This window comes from Acartia tonsa, chromosome 1, assembly GCF_053477335.1.
Source record: "Acartia tonsa isolate MP-2025a chromosome 1, ASM5347733v1, whole genome shotgun sequence".
NCBI lineage: Eukaryota > Metazoa > Arthropoda > Copepoda > Calanoida > Acartiidae > Acartia > Acartia tonsa.
Window position 1 is genome coordinate 3964620 of NC_137260.1, and position 25177 is coordinate 3989796.

The following is a 25177-nucleotide window of genomic DNA, read 5'->3' on the forward strand; positions in this document are numbered from 1 at the left end:
GCTAAAATAACAATTTCCCCCAATCCAACACCTTTACCACTTCCCCTATTACTAAAATAATGAACTGACCATAAATGTCCATGTTAGCAACCTAAATTGACGAAAAATTTTCCCCTGTCATAATATCCACGTATATTCTACATCCATTAGCGTTACATATTTTATCTTAACCAATACATAACAATATCATGGCACTTGGGTAGACTACAGTTTACCAGGGTGGGAGGGAACATTGGACTGTAAATTACGCTGGTACCCAATGTCTTCTCATTTCAGAGTTTCAGTGACTTTTTAAAAAATTTTCATAGGTTGGTACAAACTAGGGTTGGACCGGATATCCGGCCATTCTAAATTACCGTCCGGATATCCGGCTGATTTTCAATGCTCGATATTCGGTTATCCGGACGGATATCCTGTAATTTGCCGGATATAGAACGTTGGCCAGATATCCGGCCGGAACCGCATATCCGGCATTAGAAATCAGCCGGATATTCGGTATCCGGTATCCGGCCAAAAAAAGTATCCAGCCCAACCCTAGTACAAACTACCAGTAATCAAACATTTCAACCAATAATTTGAATCTACAGATAATTTTAAATACCATAATTTATCGCTCATTGTCTTATCCTTTACAATTGTGCATTTGAGTAGTTTTCATTTCAATATTTAATATGTATTTATTATTACTTGGATCTCACATCAGATTTTCATGTTCTAATAAATAAAGTGGGCTAAAATAACAAAACCACCATACAAGCCTTTTACAGCATCCCAGCCCCTTCAACTGGACAAATAAACAAGTTCCATGTTTGCAAGTTTTTGAGCCAACAAATAAGATGACTTGGTTACAAAAACCTTGGGTACCAGCGTATTTTATAGTCCAATATCACCTCTCTCCCTGCAAATTAGTCACTCTAATATATCTTTTAACATTTCACATGCCCTACTGTATTTTAACTGAACCAAATCATATATATTCCTACATATTATAGGCATTATAAAATTAGTGCCCCCACACACCTGTTCAACTTTAGGTGGACCTAGAAAGGAGGGATTAGCTCCTATGCCAGTACAGTAGCCGTCTATAACACCCACCAGACAACCAATCAATGGTAACAATTTTAACAACATTTTGTCACTTTTTTTGGTACAATTTTTACTTGTCAAAAATTGTCATTTATGTTTCTTTTCTTTTCATTTTTTTTTTTTATTTATTTAATAAAAACACTTTTATGAATAAAATTTAATTCATTTTCACATTATTTAACTTTATTCTATATAAGGACAATATTTAAGTGCTTAAAAGCACGTTTTAAAGTGACACTTTTAATAATCAAAGCACTTATGTTTTAGACAACAAATTTCAAACTGATTGAGTGAGGTTAGTGTATATGTGTGAGTGTGTGTGTGCGCAGCCGTGACGGGTTTGCTTCATTATGTGTGTGTGCGTGTTGTGTGTGTGTGTGTGTGTGAGTGCATGAATTGTTGAGCCTAATTTTTGTGTGTGCGTTGATTCTACGAACTTGTTGTTAAAGCCGCTTTTACTTAGTAGTCCCTCACTTTACACTTAAGCTAAGCCCTAGAAGTAGCTTTGGGGGGGTGGAATTATTATGGGACATATGAGTAGTTAAATTTATCAAAATTAGTCCAAACTCTACGGGTGAAAAAAAAAGGTATGAAAAATGGCCTAAAACCAACCCAATACTTTTTTAGAGGTTTCTTAAAACTGATTCGGACCTGCATTTCAGAGATCTTTAGCTTAAAGAAAAACATTACTACTTTATGCTAAAAAGGATGAGAGGAATAATTGTTCATTTATTTCTCGTATTCATTCGAATCCGATGGATAGAAAACGGTTCTCATCCACACGAAAAAACTATGTCTAGTATCGTATTACATCGAGCTTTTTACGAATATAAAAATGTACAATCATAAGATTAAAACCAGTTTTTTTAGCTCGTGCCTTCGGCACCTTGGGTCTAAAAAAACTGTTTTTAATCTTATAATTGTACATTCTATATCCGCGGAAAGCTGTTTACAATACGATGCGAGAAATAACTATTATTGTATTATATGTATTAAGCAGTTTTAAGCCATTTTTACCGAGGTTTCAATCGTATAAAAGCAAGAGTATTATATACTAGAGCTATGATATGCTTAGAAATAAAAAAAGAAATTATATTGATAGATTTTTTTAAAATTTTGTTGACAACCCACAGTTAAATAGCTTAAAACATGACCACGTTCAAGACTGAAAATTGCAAGGAAAATCAAATTTATCCCCCGATTTTTTAGAGATTTTAAGGTACAGATGTACTACTTTCCATGTTTTATATAAAACATAATTGTATGTTTATATGTTATAGCTCACTTATTTATCCCCAGTCTTTGTTGTTTTTTGTTTTGTTATTCCATTGAAAAGTGTCGCCTATTTTATCACCCATTTCCCATTGTCCAATTATTTCCCCCCCGTTTATATATCCCTTCCCATATATGCTCTTTTTAGTAGCGAAGCTTTTCTATGATTAGGGTTAGAATTGTCCTATCGATTTCAAACTTTGCATGTTGATTCCTGTAATAGTTAGGTACGATTTATAAAACGTAGCAACTCTATAATCATTACCAGAAAGTCCGTGCGTCCATTTTAAACATGTTGATTTTTAACTTTTTTGACATAAAATTTTTATATGATAAAATTTTCCGATTGGTCTGATTTTTGGCATTCTGATTCCAAGGACAACAAAGTACATTGTCATAATCTATATATTCAAGTCCTAAAAATGAAAGTATGTTCTTTAACAACATCCTGTATTTAAGCAGTTGTTCAGCATATTTACTTACAATTTTGTTGATGTTCGACTTTTATACATTTATATTCTGATTATTCAGTTCTGACACTCTACTAGTGTTAATGCCCTTTTGTCATACCGTTTCAGAGCTTTGCTTTTATGGATGTTGTCATGCACATACTTGTTTCTTTTATTTCGATAAAAGGATAGCAATCCACCCCCAACATAAAATTTTACCAAGGATAAGACAATAAGTACCCAAAGAAAATCAATCAATGAGAGAACGTTTTCATTAAAACTTTGGGTACCAAGATAATTTCCAGTCCAATATTCCCTTCTTCCCTGAGCTGGATCTTTAAATCATTTTAGTGGTGAGCCAGATCGGGGTGAGCCGAATTTCAGCCAATCACAGCGCGGCATTTCATAAAATGCCGTGCTCTCATTGGTGGAAAGTTGGCTCACCCCGATCTGGCTCACCACTAAAATGATTTAAAGATCCAGCTCTGAACTTTACTGAAATCAATTTCTCATTTAAAGTAGAATCTTAATCTAAATGTTGGCCCCGCCCACAAAATCACGGCACCTCCTCCAATTATGTGTGTCTGGTTCCTGGGGCCAAAAACAGAAATATATATTCCTAATTTAGTTTAGTATCGAGGCTACTCTAGAAATCGAAATTTCGTCTGACTATTTATTTAGGAAGATTTACTATACTGATAAGCTTCCAGTATATAATTTTCTTAGTCCGTTGGTAGATTAGTTATGCTACAAAAGACAAATATATATTTTTCCAAAAAAGGTTTCTAGGGGTATGTTTTTATGACACTAAATACCTGAGGTGGATTCTTTAAAAAAAATTTGCCCCACTAATCGCTTAATTTTTAATGTGATTTTAGTGGATTTATCACAATTTCGCCCTACTATATAAGCGATTAGTGGGGCAAATTTTTTTTAAGAATCCACCTCTGTTCTGTAAGTCACTATTACACCAATTCTGTATATTAAGGGTATTGTTTTGAATGCTTGGACACTGCTGCTTTGGAACTATCCAATCTAAATAGGCACATGGAGGAAAACTGCAATGTTATTATTATTGCTAGGTTTCGTGATTATTATTACAGTAATCTTTATATAAACCCTACTTATTAACCCTATTAGATTTAGGAGGAGGTGGCAAAATCATCATTTTATTACAATTAATAATTTCAAAAACTTTTAGCAGAGGATATACTCATTATCTTTACGATGAAATACATCCAGTATAACAATTATGTATATTAATTAAAACACAGATATATTTAAAATTGATACTGTTTATTTGCAGGGGCGTCCAAGCTTTTTCATTTTGGGGGGGGGGGGGGTAAATTTTTTTAAGGTAGGGGGGTTAATTTTTGTTTTGGGGGGGGGGGGTACGTCCCCCCCCATAAAAAATTTTTACATCGAAGGTAAAATTTGCTGGGGGGGGGGGGGAACTACCCCATATGAAATCTGTTGACACGGGTAATTTTTTTACCACCCCAAAATTTACCCCCGGGGTAAAATTTTTGAACGTCCTTGTTTATTTGTTCTGTAGCTTCTCTATAATTTATTAATATAATGAATCACAGTCACTATAGCAATTATATTTATGTAAGGGGAGAGATATTCCAAGTTTTTCTTTTAATCTTCTTTTGGCATCGTCAATCATAATTCTAAAAACATAACAAATTATAAAATAATTGAACGATCGGTCTAGTCATTCAGGGGATCTTACAGGACATACAGACAGGCAGTCAGTCGTCCTATTCCATTTACCTTTATGTATCAATAAAAAATAAAACATGGATTTGATTGGTAGGGGGTGTCAACACCCCTCTTTAACAAGATTTTAGAAAGAACTGGTATTTTTCAGAGATATCGCTAGTTCAAAACTAATATAATATTTGAAGACGTTGGACTCAAATTTCACACATGGTCAATTATTTCTAGATTTCCGTATATTTTGAGACGGGGGGAATTGTTCTATAGAAAGGGGTTAAAGATAATAAACTTTAACTGTATTATTACTGGACAGTAACCTATCGTTCTGATATATTAAATCCCTACATTATATTCCAAGCCTAGCGTTCCATTTTATTGTGACCCAAAAAAAAAGGAATAAATAATAATTTGATGGAATACCTTTACTTCTTGATAAATCACGAAACCTTATACAATCTTTTTTATTTTCATATTTTTTTTTTAGTTACTAGCGGCTGCGTGCACCCCAAGCATCTAGGGGCTATATATATTCAAAGGCATATGGAAGGGCAAAAATAGCCTAAAACCACCTCAGAACCTTTAAGAAGCGTCACTGTAAAGGAGAACCATATCAGTTCAGTAGTTAGGAGATCCTTCGCTACAGATAGAAAAAAGCTTACTACTTTATATAAAACTAGTGGCTACGCCCCCTAGAAGCCTCTAGGGGCACTGGCACTGGTAGGAGGAGGAAAAGTCGTCCTCATCCCATTTTAGATTTGAGTTTCAAAAGAGTTAAACAAATACTTTTTTGGGGTTCAAAAATAGTTTAAAACCTTCCCAGGACCTTTAATAAGCTTCACTGTAAAGGAGAACATTATCGGTTCAGCGGTTAGCGAGATCCACACACCCCACCCACCCCACAACCCTCACTTTTCAAAAGAGAGCAATAGAGATTTGTTGTTTCAGCATATCTTCTCTATAATCCATATGTCTGCCTTAATAATTCAATATAATTTAAAGAAGTGGACCTTTGTCTGTAGGCCTTAGTATTTTAATAAAAAATTTTCTCGTCTAGCATCGTATTATATTTAGTTTTCTACGAAAATATCCGCATAAAGCCGTTAATAATACAAAGAAAGAAAAAACTATTATAAGAATTTACCTTAGGAGTGGAAATGTTTATTCTTGTTCTGTAAGATCTCATGTTACATGTATTATAAGTTGACCCTTCCCCTACCCATGAGTACAAACCTGTATATTCATTCAACAATGGAACAAGGTTGACTAAATCCAAAATCGTTGATATAGAAATACATACAACAAAAATATTTGTATATACTTAAAAAGTGTCAGAAGAGTTGAAGCAAAATTGTAAGCAAATTTGTTGAAAAACATGCCTAAATTACCAAAAAAAGCTATCCGTTTTTGTCGGACGGACGGACTGACCCTAATTATAGAAAAGCTTCGCTTTTAAAATGTATTATCAATTATGGCCCAGGATATAATCCCCCTCCCCCCCAAAAAAAAACCCAATGGAAGGGCATCGTGTTATATTACATGTAAAACTTGAAAGAGATTTAACTAGATTTCTTAAACACAGAAAAAACAAACTCACTATATATCTTTCCACGGATATTAAAATAAAAATCCAATGACTGTTTTCTACAAATATAGAAATGTACATACAATCATAAGATTTAAAAATAATAAAAATAAGGTTTTTAATAGTTATTTCTTTCATTGTAAAACTATCTTCTTAAATGTTAACTTAACAAAAATCTATATAACCTTACGATGCTATATATAATTTAACATGCGATTTTTGGACAGCTTTCCACGGATTTTTAAAGCAATTTAAAGCACTCTGCCCCCTTGCCTGCCTAGCCGCAGCGCTCGGCCCCCTTGCCTGCCTAGCTAGAAAAAAAACGCCGATAATTAATTTAGGCATGCTAGAATTACCCTATAAATTTCAAAATTTGTATTATCATTCTTAATCTTAATGCATTATTTATAGGTCGTAGCAACTCTAAAAAACTCTATATAATCTTTAACAAATGTCTGTATGTCACTTTCAAACATGATTTTTAAAACGTTGATTTTTAGGACGTTTAGGAACAATGTAATAATTAATGCAAATTGATAATCAAGTATAAAAATGTTGAAAAAAAGTTTCAGCCTTTTATTTTTTATAGGAGCCGAGAAAATCACGTTTTCCTTAAACTAATACATACAGACAGACGGACATAAGGACAGACGGACATTTTAAATTATAGAGTAGCTTCGCTACTAATAATCAAGTATAAGAATGTTGACAAGAAGTTTTAGCCTTTTATCTTTTATAGGAGCCGAGAAAATCATGTTTCCCCCAAACTAAGACATACGGACAGATGGACAGACGGACATTTCAAATTATAGAGTAGCTTCGCTACTAAAAATGTTAATTCACAATTAACAAAGATGACAACATCCGTTATTAGCGAAGCACAGATGTATCCTATTGTATAAAGTAGTAAGCTTTTTTGTCTGTAGCTTCTTATTAGTCCAGGGAAGGTTTTAACTATTTTAACAAAATTATACATAAATGTGTTGCAAAATTGCACATATATAGGATCAAATAAAAGGGCATACTTTCATTTTTAGGATTTTATTGTAGAGTTGCCTTGCTTATAATACTTTACCTTGTTGTCCTAAGAATCAATATTCCAAAAATCAGATGAATAGGAGAAGCATATTATACAACAACATGTTGTCAAAATGCTAAGCCTTATAAATTGTACCTAACTGTCATGGGAATCATCATGCAAAGTTTGATATCGATGGGACAATTCTAACATGCCGAAATTAACGAAAAGAGCTAACCATTACGGACGGACCGACCCTAATTTTACAAAACTCTCTCTTATTTGACAAAAAGGCGGGTTAGTTTATTGTTTGTTTTTAAAAGCGAAGCTTTTCTATAATTAAAGCCAGTCTGTCCGTCAGTCCGTCCGTAACGGTTAGCTCTTTTTGTTAATTTAGACATGTTAGAATTGTCCTAGCGATTTCAAACTTTGCATGATAATTCCTATAACAGTTAAGTAAAGATTTATGAAGCGTAGCAACTCTATAATCCTTACTAGAAAGTCCGCACGTCCAACCTTTTTAATATTTTTTTTATATCTTATAATCAATCTTTATATCTGATTTTTAAAAGCGAAGCTTTTCTATAATTAGGGTCAGTCTGTCCGTACGTCCGTCCATACCGGATAGCTTTTTTCGTTAATTTAGGCAAGTTAGAATTGTCCTATTGATTTCAAATTTTGCATGGTGATTCCTTTAGTAGTTAGGTACGATTTAGAAAGCGTAGCAACTCTATAATCATTACCAAAATTTCCGTACGTCCATTTTAAACCTAATGATTTTTCTACTTTTTTAACAACAAATTTTACTTTTTAAAAGCGAAGCTTTTCTATAATTAGGGTCGGTCCGTCCGTCCATGAGATAGACCAAATTACATTCAGGACCCTTTTAGACTCCACCCCCAGTGGGCATAAAATTCTGGGCGGAGAAAAAGTCCGCCCATAATTTTAAAATAAGGGATAAAAGGATAAAATTCTGGGCGGAGAAAAAAGTCGTTTCAACGTTAGATTTAGTGACTTAGAATTGGGGGGCGGTGAAAATGGCCCAGTGGGCATAAAATTCTGGGCGGAGAAAAAGTCCTTTTAACGTAATTTTTTCATCGGCCATAACACTCCGCCCATAATTTTAAGATAAGGGATAAAAGGATAAAATTCTGGGCGGAGAAAAAAGTTGTTTCAACGTTAGATTAAATGACTTAGAATTGGGGGGGGGGGGGTTGCAATTTTAGTACAAAAATTGAAAAAGTATCCGTTTAGAGTATTATTTAAGTAGAACTATTTTTTGAAGAAATGTCAACTTGACTCTATTACAAATATAAAAGTTTTGTTAGCTTGAAGCAAGCTATCCGTTTTTTATGGACGGACAGACCGACCCTAATTATAGAAAAGCTTCGCTTTTAAAATGCAGTGTAAGGGTCTATTAATACCCCCCCCCCCCCCGCCCTCATTTTGCAAAAGGATAATACTATAAGAAAGTTAAGCGGGGATAGGATAGGGGAAGCGTACATACTCTACAATTGTTTTTTTTTCAGCAAACCCATTTAACAATTAAACCTTTATTATTTCAAATTCAAACACGTTTTCAATTTAAATTTTTAAAAAATAATAAAAAAAACACATTTTATAATTACTTAAATAAGCAAACATTAACATAGTCATACAATCCTACTAATAAGCAATCCTATACCAATAATTTTGTCTTGTCCTTGTTAATATCATCTTACATGTATGTATGATATGACCCCTTTCTCCCCCCCCCCCCCCCCCCCACCCTTGGATACTTAACTCAGTTAACTACAAGTACAAAGTATAATTTCCTTAATCTTAACTTAATAATCTTTAATCTTTCTTCAAACAGTTCTGTCTTTTTTGAAGGCTTTTGCCAATTATAAAGCAATTAAGCATTAAAATGATAACTTACCCTAATTTTTTCCTCAAAATCGATTGCTATGCTATGTATAGTTTAGGAGATACGTGTAAAAATTGCCCAACTGTCTTAAAACTTACTTATTAACTAATCAAAATTCTAACATGCATAAATTAACGAAAAAAGCTATCCATCTCTGCCGGTCAGATGTACGGACGGACCAATCCTAATTATATGCAAATTTTATACCTAAATGGTTTTATTTATTTAATATCCTATTATATAAAGTACTAAGCTTTTTTTGTTTGTAGCGAAGGATCTCGCTAGCCACTGAATCGATATGGTTCTCCTTAGCCTTAGCATGGTTTTAGGCTATTTTGTTTTTACAAATAAGTCTAATTATGGTTTTAAGCTATTTTTACCCTTCCATTTCCCTTGGAATGAAATGCCCATAGATGCTAGGGGCGCAGCCGCTAGTTTACTAAAAAGCTCAACGGTTAGCAAGATCCCGAACAGACAAAAAACTCTTACTACTTTATATAAATAAACGCCAATTATTATTTGCTAAATCAAATTCCAGAAAACTGAAAAAGAAAAAAAGGTTGTGTGAATATTTAAAAGCGAAGCTTTTCTATAATTAGGGTCGGTCCGTCCGTCCGTCCGTCCGTCCGTCCGTCCGTCCGTCCGTCCGTCCGTCCGTCCGTCCGTCCGAGATAGATAGCTTTTATTCGTTAATTTAGGCATGTTAGAATTGTCCTATCGATTTCAAACTTTGCATGATGATTCCTGTAGTAGTTAGGTACGATTTAGAAAGCGTAGCAACTCTATAATCATTACCAGAATGTCCGTACGTCCATTTTAAACATGTTGATTTTTCTACTTTTTAAACAACAAATTTTTATGTGAACTATTTATCCGTTTGATCTGATTTTTGGTATATTAATTCCTGAGACAACAAAGAACAATATTATAAGCGAAGCAACTCTATAATCAAGTCCTAAAAATGTAAGTATGTCCTTAAACATTATCCTATATCAACAGTTTTTCAACAAATTTACTTACAATTTTGCTTTGACTCTTATACTTTTATATTCTGATTATTCAGTTCAGACACTATACAAGCGTTAATGTCCGTTTGTCCTACCGTTTCAGTGCTTCGCTTTTATGGATGTTGTCATCCTTGTTTAAACAATATTTATGAGAACGTTCCCAATTAAATTTCCATTATTTTATTATTTTTCTACGGCCAGCGAACGTTGAGTTATATTCCCTTTTTCAATTATATTAAACGTCCGAATTTAACTGAACGGCTAGATATCGGTCAGAAATAACATATTAGGCTTAAATTTCAACTTCCTGTGCGAAGGGTTATATTAACCCTTTCATTTTTGAATTTTACGGATTTTCTCAAGACGATTCTGGGGTGCGTAGGGGAATATTAATCTTGAATATATATTTATTCAACTAGCGATGTCTCTGGTATTTTTTACTACCTAATAGTTTTACACCCTTTTAGATAATGAGACTTCCTATCCTTTTTGATTTAATTTTGTAATACTGATGAGAGAAAGGGTTGTAGACTAATTTATCATACATTGTCCTCTTCCTTCTTGAGGTTTTCGTCATTTACTTTTAAACACTGATAAATCTTATTTTTCGCCATACTTGTTCTTGTTGGAAGAAAAGCTAAAATTCACTTTGTCTGTCCGTCCGTCTATCAGTCTTGAAGTTAAATGGATTTGTGAAGATACCAATGAGGATCCAGTATATAATTAAATTGATCGGTTGGTGAAAGGTTTTGTGATTTTATTTCTTTATTAAATCACTTTTAAACGTTTTTCCATTCAAGATTTCTTGTGGTTCACTACTGTTGTATTTTGTCATCTTTGTTATAACAGAATTTAAAATAAAAATGCTTACCTAAAAATAAATTTATGTTCTTCTGTAAATGGATATCTATCATGGTGTTTTGTTCTATGTGCCTTCTCTTTCATTTCTAGTGTAATATTTACATTTTAAAAAACAATAAGCCAAATAGAATAGATTTATTATTACTTGGATATTACACCAGATTATCATGTACTCTAAAAATGTTAAACGTGCAGCTGGTTTAATAACGATCCACCCCCTTTACCCCATCTTCTCCTCTCATACTGTATGAACAAACTGACCAATAGATTATGTTCAAGTTGGCAAGAATTTTCACCTGTCATAATATCCACATATTAGACTACATCCATTCCAAATAAAGATTAAGTGTTTTTAAAAAAAATAATTTTTGGTTTATATTGTTTTTACTCATTGTATAAATTTAGCTGTTATATTTTCAAAGAAAAATGTTACAATTGACTGTAGATTTTACTGGAACCCAAAGTTTTAAAAACACAATCTGTTATTAGATGGCTTAAGAACTTTGTGTAATCATAGTAAAACTTGATTGAATTGTGCAAACCTTTAGTGTCAAAACTTTCTACAGAAGGGACAATTTTGTTTTTCGTAATTTGGAATGTACATTATATAGAACAAAAAACAATTCATACAATCTTAATATCTTAAAAGCCATTTCTTTCTCTGAAGGTTTAGAGGAATCCTAAGTTTATAAAAAAAAAGAGTTGCTTCGCTATTAAATCAAATGTACTGATATTCTCACCATTAAATGTTTTACAAAACATTTTTTTGGAATTCAAAGTTTATATAAAAGACCGAAAAACTTATAGGGTTGCTTCGCTACTAAATCAAATGTACTAAAATCAGATATCTAAAGGGATAAGACAATGGCTTATAAATTAATGTACATCCCCATTCTGTAGATAACAATTTGTGGTTGAAACGCTTGGACACCTAACAATCAAAATTTAATAAAAATCTGCAAAGATTCTTACCATTTAAATGTTTCAGGAAACATTTTTTCCTTTGCGGATCAATTGGAATTCTGAGTTTAAATAAAAGATCCTCAATAATTTCTGCTGGATTTTCTACTAATTCTTCAAAAAATATTACATCAACCTATAAATAATTTCACAAGGATAAGGATAAATGACATTGACGAAGGTTTTGAAATGATAAAAAAAAAACGATAGCGAACAAATAGCAAAAGACTTAGAATAGAAAGATTGTTTTTTTCTATAGATGAAAGGACAGACGTGGTAAAATTTGGAGTAGCTTCAGAGACGTCTAAACTTTTTATTTTGAGGGGTGTAATATGAGGGGTTTGAGGGGGACAATCAACCCTTGGACGTAGCTTGAGTAACTTCATCATTATAATCAGAAATTAGCTGAAAGAGAAATAAAAAAAAATTAATATTCTCGCTTACACGTAGAGACTTGAACGCAAAATATACATTTTTTCTCATTTTTTAGATATTTGAAGAAAAAAAATATTTAAATTGCCCCTCGAGGCCTTTAGAGGCGTAACCGCTAGTTTATTATAAAATAATAATGCTTTTAAAAGCTATTTATTATATTTATCATTTTAGTAAAATTAAGGCTTAACTAGATAAATTACCTCCTCTCCAAAATCTAACCAGTCTCTTATTATATGATACCACCTATGCAATTTTATATTTTTAGGAAAACAAGGCTGACAACACCCATAAAAGCGAAGCACTGAAACGGTAGGACAAACGGACATTAACACTTGTATAGTGTCAGAAATGAAAAATCAAAATATAAATGTATAAGAGTTGAAGCAAAGTTTTAAATAAATTTGTTGAAAAACTGCTTGATACAGGATAATGTTTATGGACATACTTACATTTTAGGACTTGATTATAGAGTTGCTTCGCATATAGTATTTTACTTTGTTGTCCTAAAAATCAGTATACCAAAAATCAGATAAATCGGATAATTAGATCACATAAAAATTTGTTGTTAAAAAGTAAAAAAAATCAACATGTTTAAAACGGACATTCTGGTAATGATTATAGAGTTGCCACGCTTTTTAAATCGTACCTTATTACTTTATGAATCATCATGCAAAGTTTGAAATCGATAGGACAATTTTAACATGCCTAATTTAACAAAAAAGCTATCCGTTACGGAGGACGGACCGACCTTAATTATAGAAAAGCTTCGCTTTTAAAAATATCTTATTATTGTATTCTAATTGATTTAATTATAATATATTTGACTAACATATAATTAATAAATTTCAAGTCTAGAGGGTCAAAGATGTCAAGTTTAAAATCTTTTTTTTTTATATTTAGTCATATACGATTTAAGTAATAAGTAATGTAATTTTTGGATCATGGATGCATTGCTTCAAAAACGATTAATATCCGCTGGATTCAAATCGGTTCTCAGCCATACTGAAAAATTATGTATAACATTGAATTACAGCCAATATTCCACAAAAATCATAAAATTTCACCAGTTTTGTTAGCCTTTGGCCCCTCGAAGCTAACAATAATCTGTTATAATTTTAATAGCCGCAGAAAGTTGTCTATAATACGAAGCGATAAATAACCATTACAATGCGCAAACCTGGCAATGCTTTCAAAAGCAAATTTGTTATAACGATCTGTCATGAACTCTTGAAAGGGTACATAGGTCAGGAGGCCTAAATTTACTTCATCAGTTTGGTTTTCAGGCCTAAAAAAAGAACATTAAATTGTTAGTATTGTTAGTAATAAAGTATCCGGCTATCCTAGTATAACAGAAGAACAGACACACGTACACAGATCTTTGCTTCTAAAATATCCTTATAATAAAGTATCAGAATATTTGTTTTTTTCTGTTTGTCTATTAGTCTGTTTGTCTGTGTGTCTGTACCGAAGGATCTCGCTAACCGCTAAACCGATCGGGTTCTCCTAAACAGGGTAGCTTCGCATAGGTCCCGAGAAGGCTTAAAACTATTTTGGGGGGAGAAATCATAAAAAATTGCCTTCAGGGCTCGTCAGCTGACTGTAAGCATCATAGAAATCAACTTTTTACAATTTTTAAAAATCATCTGTAAGTCTAAGCCTCAAATATGGCAATCCCTGTTCCAAAAAAAAGTTTAAGCATCCAAACGGGTTTAATTTTGAGGCTTAATCGTTGCTGACGCGCGGCTGCCGAGCCCAGAATTTGTTTTCAGGATAAACTTATTTGATTTTAACTTTTTGACCCTAAAATAATTTTTAATGTCATATTTTTTGCGCTATTTTTTTGTGGGGCTTATAGTAAAGTGGTAAAGGGGGGGTTGCCAAAAGCCCCCTTGGCAAAAGAAAAATATAATCTACCTTTTAAAATTTGATGTAGACATGATTGAATCAAAAGGATTTCTTATAATGAGCACACCCCTACCTAGAACATTTAATATTAATACAACGTCCGTCCATTCGTCTGTCCGTCCGTCCGTCTGAAGCTTAAGATCTCGGTAACCACTGAACCGATTGGATTCTACTCTTCAGGTAATATATATACTGGTCCTGTGATGGTTATAAGCTATTTTCTGGAGGGGGGGGGGACACCTAACCCTATAAAATAAAACATAAGAGGTGTAGACTAAATTTTTATTTACTTTTTTTTTAAATCTAAAAGACAAAAAAATCAGTTTCATCAAATCTTTTGGGGCAAAGTCCCTAGATTCTAGGGATGAAACCGCTATTGTAATATATTAACTAACAAGCTCTGAAACGTTAGGAATATTAACACTAGTAGAGTGTCAGAACTAAATAATCAAAATATAAATGTACAAAAGTCGAAAGAAATTGTAATTAGTGTTGAAAAACTGCTTAAACAGAATATTAAATAAGGACATACTTACATTTTTTGGAATTGATTATAGAGATGCTTCGCTTTTAACATTGTACTTTGTTGTCCAAGGAATCAGTATTCCAAAAATCAGGTCAATCGGATTATTATATCACATAGTTCAAATTTAACATGTTTGAAATGGACGTACGGACATGCTGGTAACGTTTATAGAGTTGCTACGTTTTTTAAATCGTACCTAACTACTATATGAATCACTATGCAAAGTTTGAAATCGATAGAACTATTCTAACATGCCTAAATTAACGAAAAAAAATTGTAACTGCAAATGATAAAATATGACCTATTTTTTTATATTTAAAAGTTCCCTTCAAACACCTACCCCTTTTTATATCAAGATGTTAATCCCCCAAGCCAATGTAGGATATAAGTTACAAGAACCAGGTGGATACTTAAAACATTGTCGACGTCTTGAAGTCTTGCAGTCTTCAAGTATTTTGGCAAAAAGTAATTCTTAAAAACTTTTTCTTGAAGAGCTACTCTTTGAAGACCAGTCTTCAAGTAGGTAATTCAAGAATTCTTCGAAGTGTTCTGAATTTACATCGAACAGTGTGTGTATGTTCGTCTGCAAAATAGGCACTTTCCTTTAGTAGGGGGTCATAGGGTGACAAACAAGTATTTTTACTCATTTTTTTATTCAAATATTTATTTAATATTTCCACGGATAGTAAAATTAAATATCATAAGTATATTATCAATTGCTATTTTCGGAGGGACCGAAGCTTTATTTTATTATTCATTAAAAATTGTTTGTTATACAATACAATATCCTATTATAAATGGTTTTATGCTATTTTCTACCCTTCAAATATAGAGTTCCTAAATGCTAGGTGCGAAATCGCTTGTGATTTTCATTTTGAAAAAATGTAAAAAAAACTTAAGAAAAAAAGGTGTTAACTCTTATTAATGACAGGATATTAGGTGGGAAAGCAGGAGGATTTTTTAACGCAAAATTACGCGAAACTACACAAAACTTAATGTGTCTTCAAACGTGTCTTGAGCTGTTTTTAAGAAGAGGTAAAAATCTAACCTCGAGTCGTGGAAGACTGAGTCGTCGAACGTGTCTTCAAGTGTTTTTGATGTTTTTAAGTATTCACCTCTGCATGGGGTACAATTTTCTAACACATACTTCTTTCTTATTTAATACCTATATTTGCGACAACTTTTGTTTTATAAATTCTTCCAATTTTTAACAACTACAAAAACCCTGCCCCTCTCAGAGAGCCTGGAACCCGCAACATACGGATAAGGTAACCAACATTCTGTAAATGAGCTATGAAGCAGACCAATTATCAGTGATGAAAAAAGACAAAGTACACAAAAATTAATTCTTATAGTATACGTTAGAATTTTATACACTTTCATGTCTGTCATCGTAGCTCAGGGGTAGAGATGAGGTTCCAATATATCCAAACACTAAATATCATTTTCACTCTCTGAGATAATAATTAATATTTGGTATAAGTAAAAATATTTTTAAACATTTACATTATATCAAAAAGCTATTGCTTGCCAAAGTATATAAGATTGAAACAAATTTTGTTTCAGTGGTCAGTCTTGAACCACCCGCCTTGAAACTTGACTTCTGAAACCTGACGCCCTAACCAAAAGAGCTAATTGAGCATGACACAATAATTATGGTTTTACAGCCTTAGTTAACATGCCTAAGTATATAAAATTGAAAAAAAAATATTGTTTCAGTGGTCAGTCTCAAACCACTCACCTTGAAACTTGACATCTGAAACCTGAAGCCTTAACCAAAAGTGCTAATTTAGCATGACAAAATAATTAGTACAGCCTTATTTTCAGTGGTCAGTCTTGAACCACCCACCTTGAAAATTGACATCTGAAACCTGACGCCTTAACCAAAAAAGCTAATTCAGCATGACACAATAATTATTGTTTTACAGCCTTAGTTTACATGCCAAAGTATATAACATTGAAAAAAATAATGTTTCAGTGGTCAGTCTTGAACCACCCACCTTGAAACTTGACATCTGAAACCAGACGCCTTAACCAAAAGAGCTATATCAGCATAAGATAACAGTCATTGGCCAGTTGGCCCTAACCAAACGAGCTAATTCAGCATGACACAATAATTACTGTTTTACAGCCTTAGTTCACATGCCTAAGTAAATAAAATTGAAAAAATATTGTTTCAGTGGTGAGTTTCGAACCACTCACCTTGAAACTTGACATCTGAAACCTGACGCCTTAACCAAAAGAGCTAAATCAGCAAGAGACAATGATTGGTGTTTCACAGACTTATTTTACATACCAAAGTAAATAAGATTGAAAAAATATTGTTTCAGTGGTCAGTCTTAAACCACTCACCTTGAAACTTGACATCTCAAACCTAATGCCTTAACCAAAAGAGCTATATCAGCATAAGATAACAGTCATTGTTTTACAGCCTTAGTTTAAATGACAAAGTATATAAGATTGAAAAAAATATTGTTTCCGGTGTCAGTCTTGAACCACCCACATTGAAACTTGACATATGAAACCTGACGCCTTAACCAAAAGAGCCAAATCAGCATGAGACCACAACTATTGTTTTACAGTCTTAGTTTAAATGCCAAAGTATATAAGATTGAAAAAAGTATTGTTTCAGTGTTTGGTCAGGAACCACCCACCTTGAAAATTGACATCCCAAACCTGATGCCTTAACTAAAAGAGCTAAATCAGCTTAAGGTAAAAGTTAGTATTTTACAGACTTAGCTTACATGTCAAAGTATATAAGATTTAAAAAAATATTGTTTCAGTGGTCAGTCTCGAACTACCCACCTTGAAACTTGACATTCCAAACCTGACGCCTTAACCAAAAGAGCTAATTTAGCATGGGACAATGATCATTGTTTTACAGCCTTATTTTACATGCCAAAGTATATAAGATTGAAGAAAATAATGTTTCAGTGGTCATTCTTGAACCACCCACCTTGAAACTTGACATCTGAAACCAGACGCCTTAACCAAAAGAGCTAAATAAGCATAAGACATCAGACATGGTTTTACAGCCTTAGTTTTCATGCCAAAGTATGTAAGATTGAAAAAAAATATTGTTTCATTGGTCAGTCTTGAACCACCCACCTAGAAACTTGGCATCTGAAACCTGACACCTTAACCAATAGAGCTAAATCAGCATGAGACAATCAATGGTGTTTTACAGCCTTAGTTTACATACCAAAGCATATGAGATTGAAAAAAAATATTGTTTCAGTGGTCAGTCTCGAACCTTTCAATTTGAAACTTGACATCTGAAACCTGACGCCTTAACCAACAGAGCTAAATCAGCATAAAACAAAGAATAATGTTTTTTAACTTTTTTTTTTATTAATAATTAATATTTGGTATAAGTAAAAATATTTTTAAACATTTACATTATACCACTTAAATATCAAAAAGCTATTGTATGGCAAAGTATGTAAGATTGAAAAAAAATATTGGTTCAGTGGTCAGTCTTGAACCACCCACTGTGAAACTTGGCATCTGAAACCTAACGCCTTAACCAAAAGAGCTAAATCAACATGAGACAAAGGTTGTTGTTTTACAACCTTCCTTAACATGCCTAAGTCTATAAGATAGAAAAAAATATTGTTTCGGTGGTCAGTCTCAAACCACTCACCTTGAAACTTGACATCTGAAACCTGATGCTTTAACCAAAAGAGGTACATCAGCATTGGACAAAGATTATTGTTTTACAGTCTTAGTTTACATGCTAAAGAGAGAGAGAGAGAGAGAGTACATATAAAAAACATAGATTTCATGACAAAGGAAAAATAAAAAAATAAAATAACGCAGCATTATTTATATAAAAACCCACCCCTGTTTATGTTACAACATGTTGCGATGAACACAACATGTTTTCAAAAACATATTCATTGCTGTCTTTTTCAAAAAAATCTAAAGAGGTCGAAATAAAGTGTATGAATTCAAATTTCAGTTTGTAAAGGTTATTAGATAAATTTTAAATTGGTTATTAAACCATGCCAATATGAGGTGGCTTTTTAGAAAAAGAATGCCACAAATGGATTTTATAGTAATATAGAGCGTATTTTATATTGTAAAACCAAAAAAAGTAAATAAAATATTAAATAAACCTAGCCAATAGCGAGATAGTTATATCGAGCCAACTCTAGTTATTAATATTTAGTCTATTATTAAAAGGATTCAAAATGCAAGGACATATATTTTTTTAACTCTTTATTTTATACATCTTAATTGGAACTGATGATCTATTTAATAGTGAGACAATTGTCTTCCACCAATAAATTTTTATAAAAATAAACTGTGTTTATATATAATTATGGATAAGCTTCGCTTTTAAAAAGTAGATGATCATAAGTAGACTGAAAAGGTTAGTTAACTTAATAGAAGGCAAGACGATCAAAGATGGTTTTAGAGTAGTTGCTCATTAGGTAAGGGACTTTGCGCATCCTATTAATGTATAATAGTCTGCAGTAAGGTTTTTTGTTTTTAGCTTAAGATTTTGATAACTGCAAAATTGATTGAAATCCTTATTTTATGGAAGCTTCACCTAGATCCAAAAATGGTTTTAGGCCATCTAATGTTTAGGTTTTAGTCTTGGGATGGTTTTAGACTATTTTTCTGCCTTCCCTACCTTTTGAATAAGGAGCACCTAATTTCTAGGGGCGCAGTGGCCAATAAATTGATGTACATCTTCAATAAGCTACACAAAAATAACCCTTCTAAAAATATCAAAAATCAGTTGAAACGTTTAAACACCTAACTTAATAAACCAAAATCCAATAATAGTCCCAAAAGTTGTTGAGCCAACAAATGACAAAATGTTATTGAAAAACTTTGAGGACTAGTGTTATAAACAGCCCAATGTCCCCTTCCTCCCTGGGTTTTGCTACTACTGACCTTTAAATTTGAATACTGGTGAGAAATAATTGGTATCTGTATAATGTGTTTTCTGTAACAAGGTACTTCCATCCCTACAAATGGATTCAACATTAAAGCAAACAAGGATGACAACATCCATAAGCAGCACAGCCACTATGACCTAACAAATCATTATTTAAGAGTATTAAAGGGATCCATTTAACTGCTACCCCCCCCCCCCATACAACACGTTTCTGAACAAAATTAAGGATACTAGCAGAAAAAGCTGAGGGAAAGAGTGAGTCAGTAAGAAATGGATATTGAATTTAACCCTTACAGATCGGGGGGGGGGGGGGCTCAATCTCATTTTTTTTGTAGGTAAGATGGAGAGCTGTAACTTCATGACTTTTTAAGTTTAGTAATTATACGTCGGCAAGGATATCTGGTCTTTGAGCCCCCCCCCCCCCCCCCCCCCCCGATCTATTAAGGTGGGAATTGGGGCCCGATCTGTAAGGGTTAAGAATCATTTTATCTTTTTTAAAAACTTACCTAAAATCTCTCTTTTCACCTAAAAAGCCTGCATTATAATAATGTTCATCGAACTTTTCATTCCCTTAAAAGAAGTATAAGTGATTTTACAATCATTCTTTATTTAAAACTAGCGGCTTCGCCCCTAGCCTCTTAAAACTTTTAAAAGGTCCTATCCCTAAAAGGTCCAAGTAAGATGGGAGGTTCACATAACCATCCCAAGCCAATCCTCCCTAGGACTATATCAAATCAAAAATTTTTATAACTTTGTTCTTGTTAGAAATAAAATTTCATATTATTCCAAAAATATTACCTGTAAAAACTCCAGATAAAGATTCTACTAAAATTCTAAGAAAAAGATACTCTAATTAGATTAATTTGAAATTTTATCCAAACTAAGCCTGACATAGTCCTTTATATCTAAAATCACTAGCTGTTAGGCTAACATAGGAGATGTCCACTAAGATATATAAGAATGTTTACTGACCCTGGATTCTACAAAGTTGTCTTCCTACCTGACAAGAGTGTTTCTGCATAGTGGTCTTCCTACCTGACAAGAGTGTTTCCTACAAAGTTTTCTTTAAACATGACAAGAGTGTTTCTGCATAGTGGTCTTCCTACCTGACAAGAGTGTTTCCTACAAAGTTTTCTTCCTACCTGACAAGAATGTTTACTGACCCTGGATTCTACAAAGTCGTCTTCCTACCTGACAAGAGAGTTGCATAAAAAGTCGTCTTCCTACCTAACAAGAGTGTTTCCTCTACAAAGTCATCTTCCTACCTGACAAGTGTTTTTCCTCTACAAAGTCATCTTCCCACCTGACAAGAGTGTGTCCTACAAAGTTGTCTTCCTACTTGACACGAGTGATTCCTACAAAGTCATCTTCCTACCAGACAAGAGTATTTCCTACAAAGTCGTCTTCATACCTAACAAGAATGTTTACTGACCCTTGATTCTACAAAGTCGTCTTCCTACCTGACAAGAGTGTTCCCTACAAAGTCGTCTTCCTACCTGACCAGAGTATTTCCTACAAAGTCGTCTTCCTACCTAACAAGAGTGTTTCCTCTACAAAGTTGTCTTCCTACCTGACAAGAGTGTGTTCTACAAAGTTGTCTTCCTACTTGACACTAGTGTTTCCTACAAAGTCATCTTCCTACCAGACAAGAGTATTATCTACAAAGTCGTCTTCATACCTGACAAGAATGTTTACTGACCCTGTATTCTACAAAGTCGTCTTCCTACCTGACAAAAGTGTTTCTGCATAATGGTCTTCCTACCTGACAAGAGTGTTTCCTGACCCTGGATTGGATACTAAAGCTCTGGATGGAAGGCTATTTTCTTTTAAAAATCTTATGGGCAAATTTTTACATTCTGGATCCTAAAATATATTTGACTGTTCATTTTAAATAACAAATCTGCAAATCCCTCCCTCCCCCCTCCCTCTCTAAATGTTTTCCCCTGGGATAAAATTTAAATGGGGAGGGGGTGGTAATCAACCTTTACCACTCCTCCCTTTTTCAAAAACATTCCAATGGACCTAAAATATACGTGGATATTATGACAGGGGAAAAATATCTAACAAGAAAATCAATTTATTGGTTCGTTCACACAGTAGGGGGGGGGGAGGGTATGGGGTAAAAGGGTCGGATAGGGGTTATCAATATTTTAGCCAGCTGCGAGTTTCACTTTATTACAGAACATGAAAATCTAGTGTAACATCCAAGTAATTATATATTCATTACAATATCTTACCTCTTTCCATTGTATATACTGTTCAGCCTTCAGATCAAAGTCAAGAACCACAGGCTGTTCATATGAGCTTGTAGAAATACTAAAATGAATAAAAATTGAAAATTATTTCGGGAGGGAGTGAACATTGGTATTTAAATTATACTGGTACTCAATGTTTTATAAACAATGTTTTTCATTTACTGCCTTAAAAACTATAGGCACCTCTTTAGATACTAAGTTATGTGTTAAGTTATATATCATACATATATGCATCTATGAACATTTTGGTCTTGTTGCTAAATACAGCAATTATTTTAAAAGTGAAAGTTTCAAACTACAAATTTAAACATACCTTAAAAATATGATAAAACATAGCAAAATTAAAATCAACCATGAACCATTTTTGATTGCATTGATATTTTTAAAAATATATTTTTTCAATCTCATAGTATGTGACATTTTTCACAAATAAAAAATAATCTTGATTCACTCCTATAACTTGATGATAAACTAAAGGTTTTCTCTAAAGGTTTCTCGCAAACAAAATATTCAAAATGAAAGTTTCGCAAAACTTGGAGTAAATTAACAGTGAGGGTTGTGAAATATTTTCAGTGTAGTAGAGAGACTATTCTAATCTTCACACCTTTTAATTTGACCCCCAACACATCCTTTTTGCGAGTTTCTTATTGAATTATTTGTAAAAATGATACTTAAAATAAAAATATTATTTTATATCTATCCTAAAAAACAATCTGTACACTTTTTAGGGAAGATACCTACTAATTTGGGATGGTTTTGAGCTATTTTTGATAGGTAGGACACACACCCTTTACCTTAGAAAAAATATCCCCTGAAATAAAATAAATAATGTCGGGTTCCTCCTACCACCCAATAGGACACAGCCCCCCCCCCCCTCAACCCTTATTTTTTTTTTCTTCATTTAACTGCATGTGTATACTTTTTGAAGTGTAATTGAAAGTTTTAGTTTATGAGCGCAAAAAAATAGTTTATATTAATGGATTTATTATTACTTGGATCTTACACCAGATTATCATGTACTCTAATACAGTGAAACTTGTAGCTGGCTAAAATAAAAATCCGTTTTTCCAATAAGATTCCGCTAACCATTGAATTGATAAGGTAGAACATCCCAGCAAAGTCAAAATTTAATACCTTTTTCTATTTTTAGGTCTAAAATATCTATAACAACAGTTACAGTAGAAAAATTATTACATATTATTTGCTTTATTACGTAACTGGACAAAGTGTCTTAAAAATCAGCCAGGTGTCGTCATAAAAATGAAAGATTATCCATCTTTTTTTAGGGGTTTATTTCACACTTCTCCTCTCATCTCCCTCTTTTTATGACGTCACATGGCTGGTTATTTAGACACCTTTATTACACTATAATAATTTCAATAACCCAACTGTATTATAACCTTATTTCACATATGACTTATCATGTTCGAAAATGAAGTGGATACTCTAGTAACCTTTTCTTTCTCACAAGACATAGCTATACTTTAACTTACTTGGTAATTGTTGTCTCCTTTAAGTTGCACTTTTAATAGTTATTCATGGCATTGTATTATAGACAGCTTTCTGCAGATATTAAAATGAAGATTAAAACTAGTTTTTTTAGCCCCAAGGAGCTGAAGGCCTGGTCTAACAGAACTGGTACTAATCTTATGAATTTTTTTTGATATTTAAGGAAAATTTTTTTTAATATATAGCTATACATGACTTATCAGTATGGTTGAGAACTGTTTCTAATATTATACCAGTAAAAAATGTAGTAGGGTATATTAAAAATCAAAACTTCTTTAAACTAAATAGGACTTACAGATCAACATTGTGCTATACAAAATTAAGTAAGGGAAGGGGAAAAATAGACCCCTGCTTTTGATTTTTTAATTTAAAAATTTGTTGGGTGGGGGGGGGGGGTCCGGGAGGTGTTGTTGGTTATTTTTCCCAATTTTCATTATGATGTTGGAGAAATACTCCATCCAAAAACAAAATGGTTTGAATATATATCCTTTTATTACATCACAATTTTCTGTTATTTTGTTCAACTTTTTTACACTAATTGATTATAACTGCACTTTTAACATAATTATCCTAGCTGGGAAAGTAAACTACACACTAATTGTGTGATAATATGTATAGATCCAGGGTGTCCGGCATAAACTGTTTTTTTTAAAACTTGCTCCAATTGCACTCAAGAACCTAGATTATATAATTTTATTGTTGGCCAACAATGCCAGTTCTAATATTATCTTTAGTAAGTCTGTGTGATCGACCGTTTGACCAATAGCTGTTGTAAAAGTTCACCAAGGTAAATATTTTTGGACCAGTCCTAAATTCAGTAAAATCAACCTGTTATATATTAGCTTGTAGATTTTTTACGTTAGCCTTGCGGATTTTTCATAATTGTTCCATTAACAGGTCAGTAGTAGACTGCAAAAAATCTTTCTATTTACTTTGCATCACAAATATTACCCAGGTTCTAAATAATACCAGAAAAAAATCCTAGTTTTACCACTTTTACGGTATAATTATACCAGCCTTTACGTTATAAAAAGTGGTAAAAACCTGGTAAAATCTGACCGAATAGTGGTAAAAACATTTTTTCTGGTACTTTCTCACGATTTTTACCACCCGATTTTACCACAATTTTCGGTCAAATTTTACCAGATTTCCGGTAAAATATTACCATTTTAGGACGCAAATTTATACCAGATTTCGACCAATTTTACCACTTTTTGGGTAAAATCTTACCGCAAATTTCTGTAAGATTTTACCGAAAAAGTGGTAAAACTGGTCAACACCTGGTAATATTTTCGTCCTAAATTGGTAAAATTTTACCGGAAATCTGGTAATTTTATTGAAAATTGCAGTAAAATCGGGTGGTAAAAATCGTGAGAAAGTGGTAAAAATTTTTGTTGTATTTTTATATTTATTTAACTTGAACATATAATAATAATTAACAGCAGCCGTTCTCAATGTCGGGCAGCTGAGGACCCTTGGGTGCGCCGCCAAACACACAAGTGTTCTTGATTCTACTGCTCTGGCCGAACTGTTGGGCAACCTCCTGGATTTGCTGGGCCAACTCTCTAAAATAGAAGTTATTTTAAAGAAAACTTTAGCAAGGTGATAAACGGATGAACCTCGGGGTAAAAAAACTGGTTTTAATCTTATAATTGTACATTCTATATCCGCGGAAAGCCGTTTATAATACGATGAAAGAAATAACTATTGGACCAATGGTAAAAATACATTATTGGTGCCCAGGTAAACTAACAACTAATTTTAATTTACAAAAG

General features: G+C 33.0%; 2 protein-coding genes across 2 annotated transcripts in view; both read right to left on the reverse strand.

Annotated features, from left to right (window-relative positions):
* The window catches only part of LOC145331979 (uncharacterized), a 32776-nt gene extending 31407 nt beyond the window's left edge, over positions 1–1369 (reverse strand). Inside the window, exon 1 of the mRNA XM_080176906.1 lies at positions 1021–1369. Coding sequence (XP_080033032.1) covers positions 1021–1131 — 111 coding nt within the window. The 5' untranslated portion in view covers positions 1132–1369. The remainder of the gene's footprint in view (positions 1–1020) is intronic.
* A 2930-nt stretch (positions 1370–4299) lies between these two features.
* LOC145331956 (uncharacterized) lies at positions 4300–21954 on the reverse strand. The gene is made up of 11 exons (XM_080176832.1): positions 21876–21954; positions 21401–21501; positions 20437–20471; positions 20145–20208; positions 19635–19708; positions 14213–14276; positions 13476–13583; positions 12499–12541; positions 11876–11999; positions 10914–10989; positions 4300–4480 (listed from the first exon to the last, which is right to left on the reverse strand). The coding sequence occupies exons 6-11, from the start codon at positions 14233–14235 to the stop codon at positions 4378–4380; spliced, it is 477 nt and encodes a 158-aa protein (XP_080032958.1). The 5' UTR covers positions 14236–14276; positions 19635–19708; positions 20145–20208; positions 20437–20471; positions 21401–21501; positions 21876–21954; the 3' UTR covers positions 4300–4377.
* Between the last annotated feature and the right edge of the window lie 3223 nt (positions 21955–25177).

What these genes read in the sequence shown, in the direction of transcription:
- LOC145331956 (XM_080176832.1), bottom strand. Translation starts at nt 14,235, where the DNA reads ATGTCTACATCAAATTTTAAAAG. An exon ending in TCTACATCAAATTTTAAAAG is followed by an intron (nt 13,584 to 14,212) that starts GTAGATTATATT and finishes TTCTTTTTTTAG; the next exon opens with GCCTGAAAACCAAACTGATG. An exon ending in GCTTTTGAAAGCATTGCCAG is followed by an intron (nt 12,542 to 13,475) that starts GTTTGCGCATTG and finishes AAAATTGCATAG; the next exon opens with GTGGTATCATATAATAAGAG.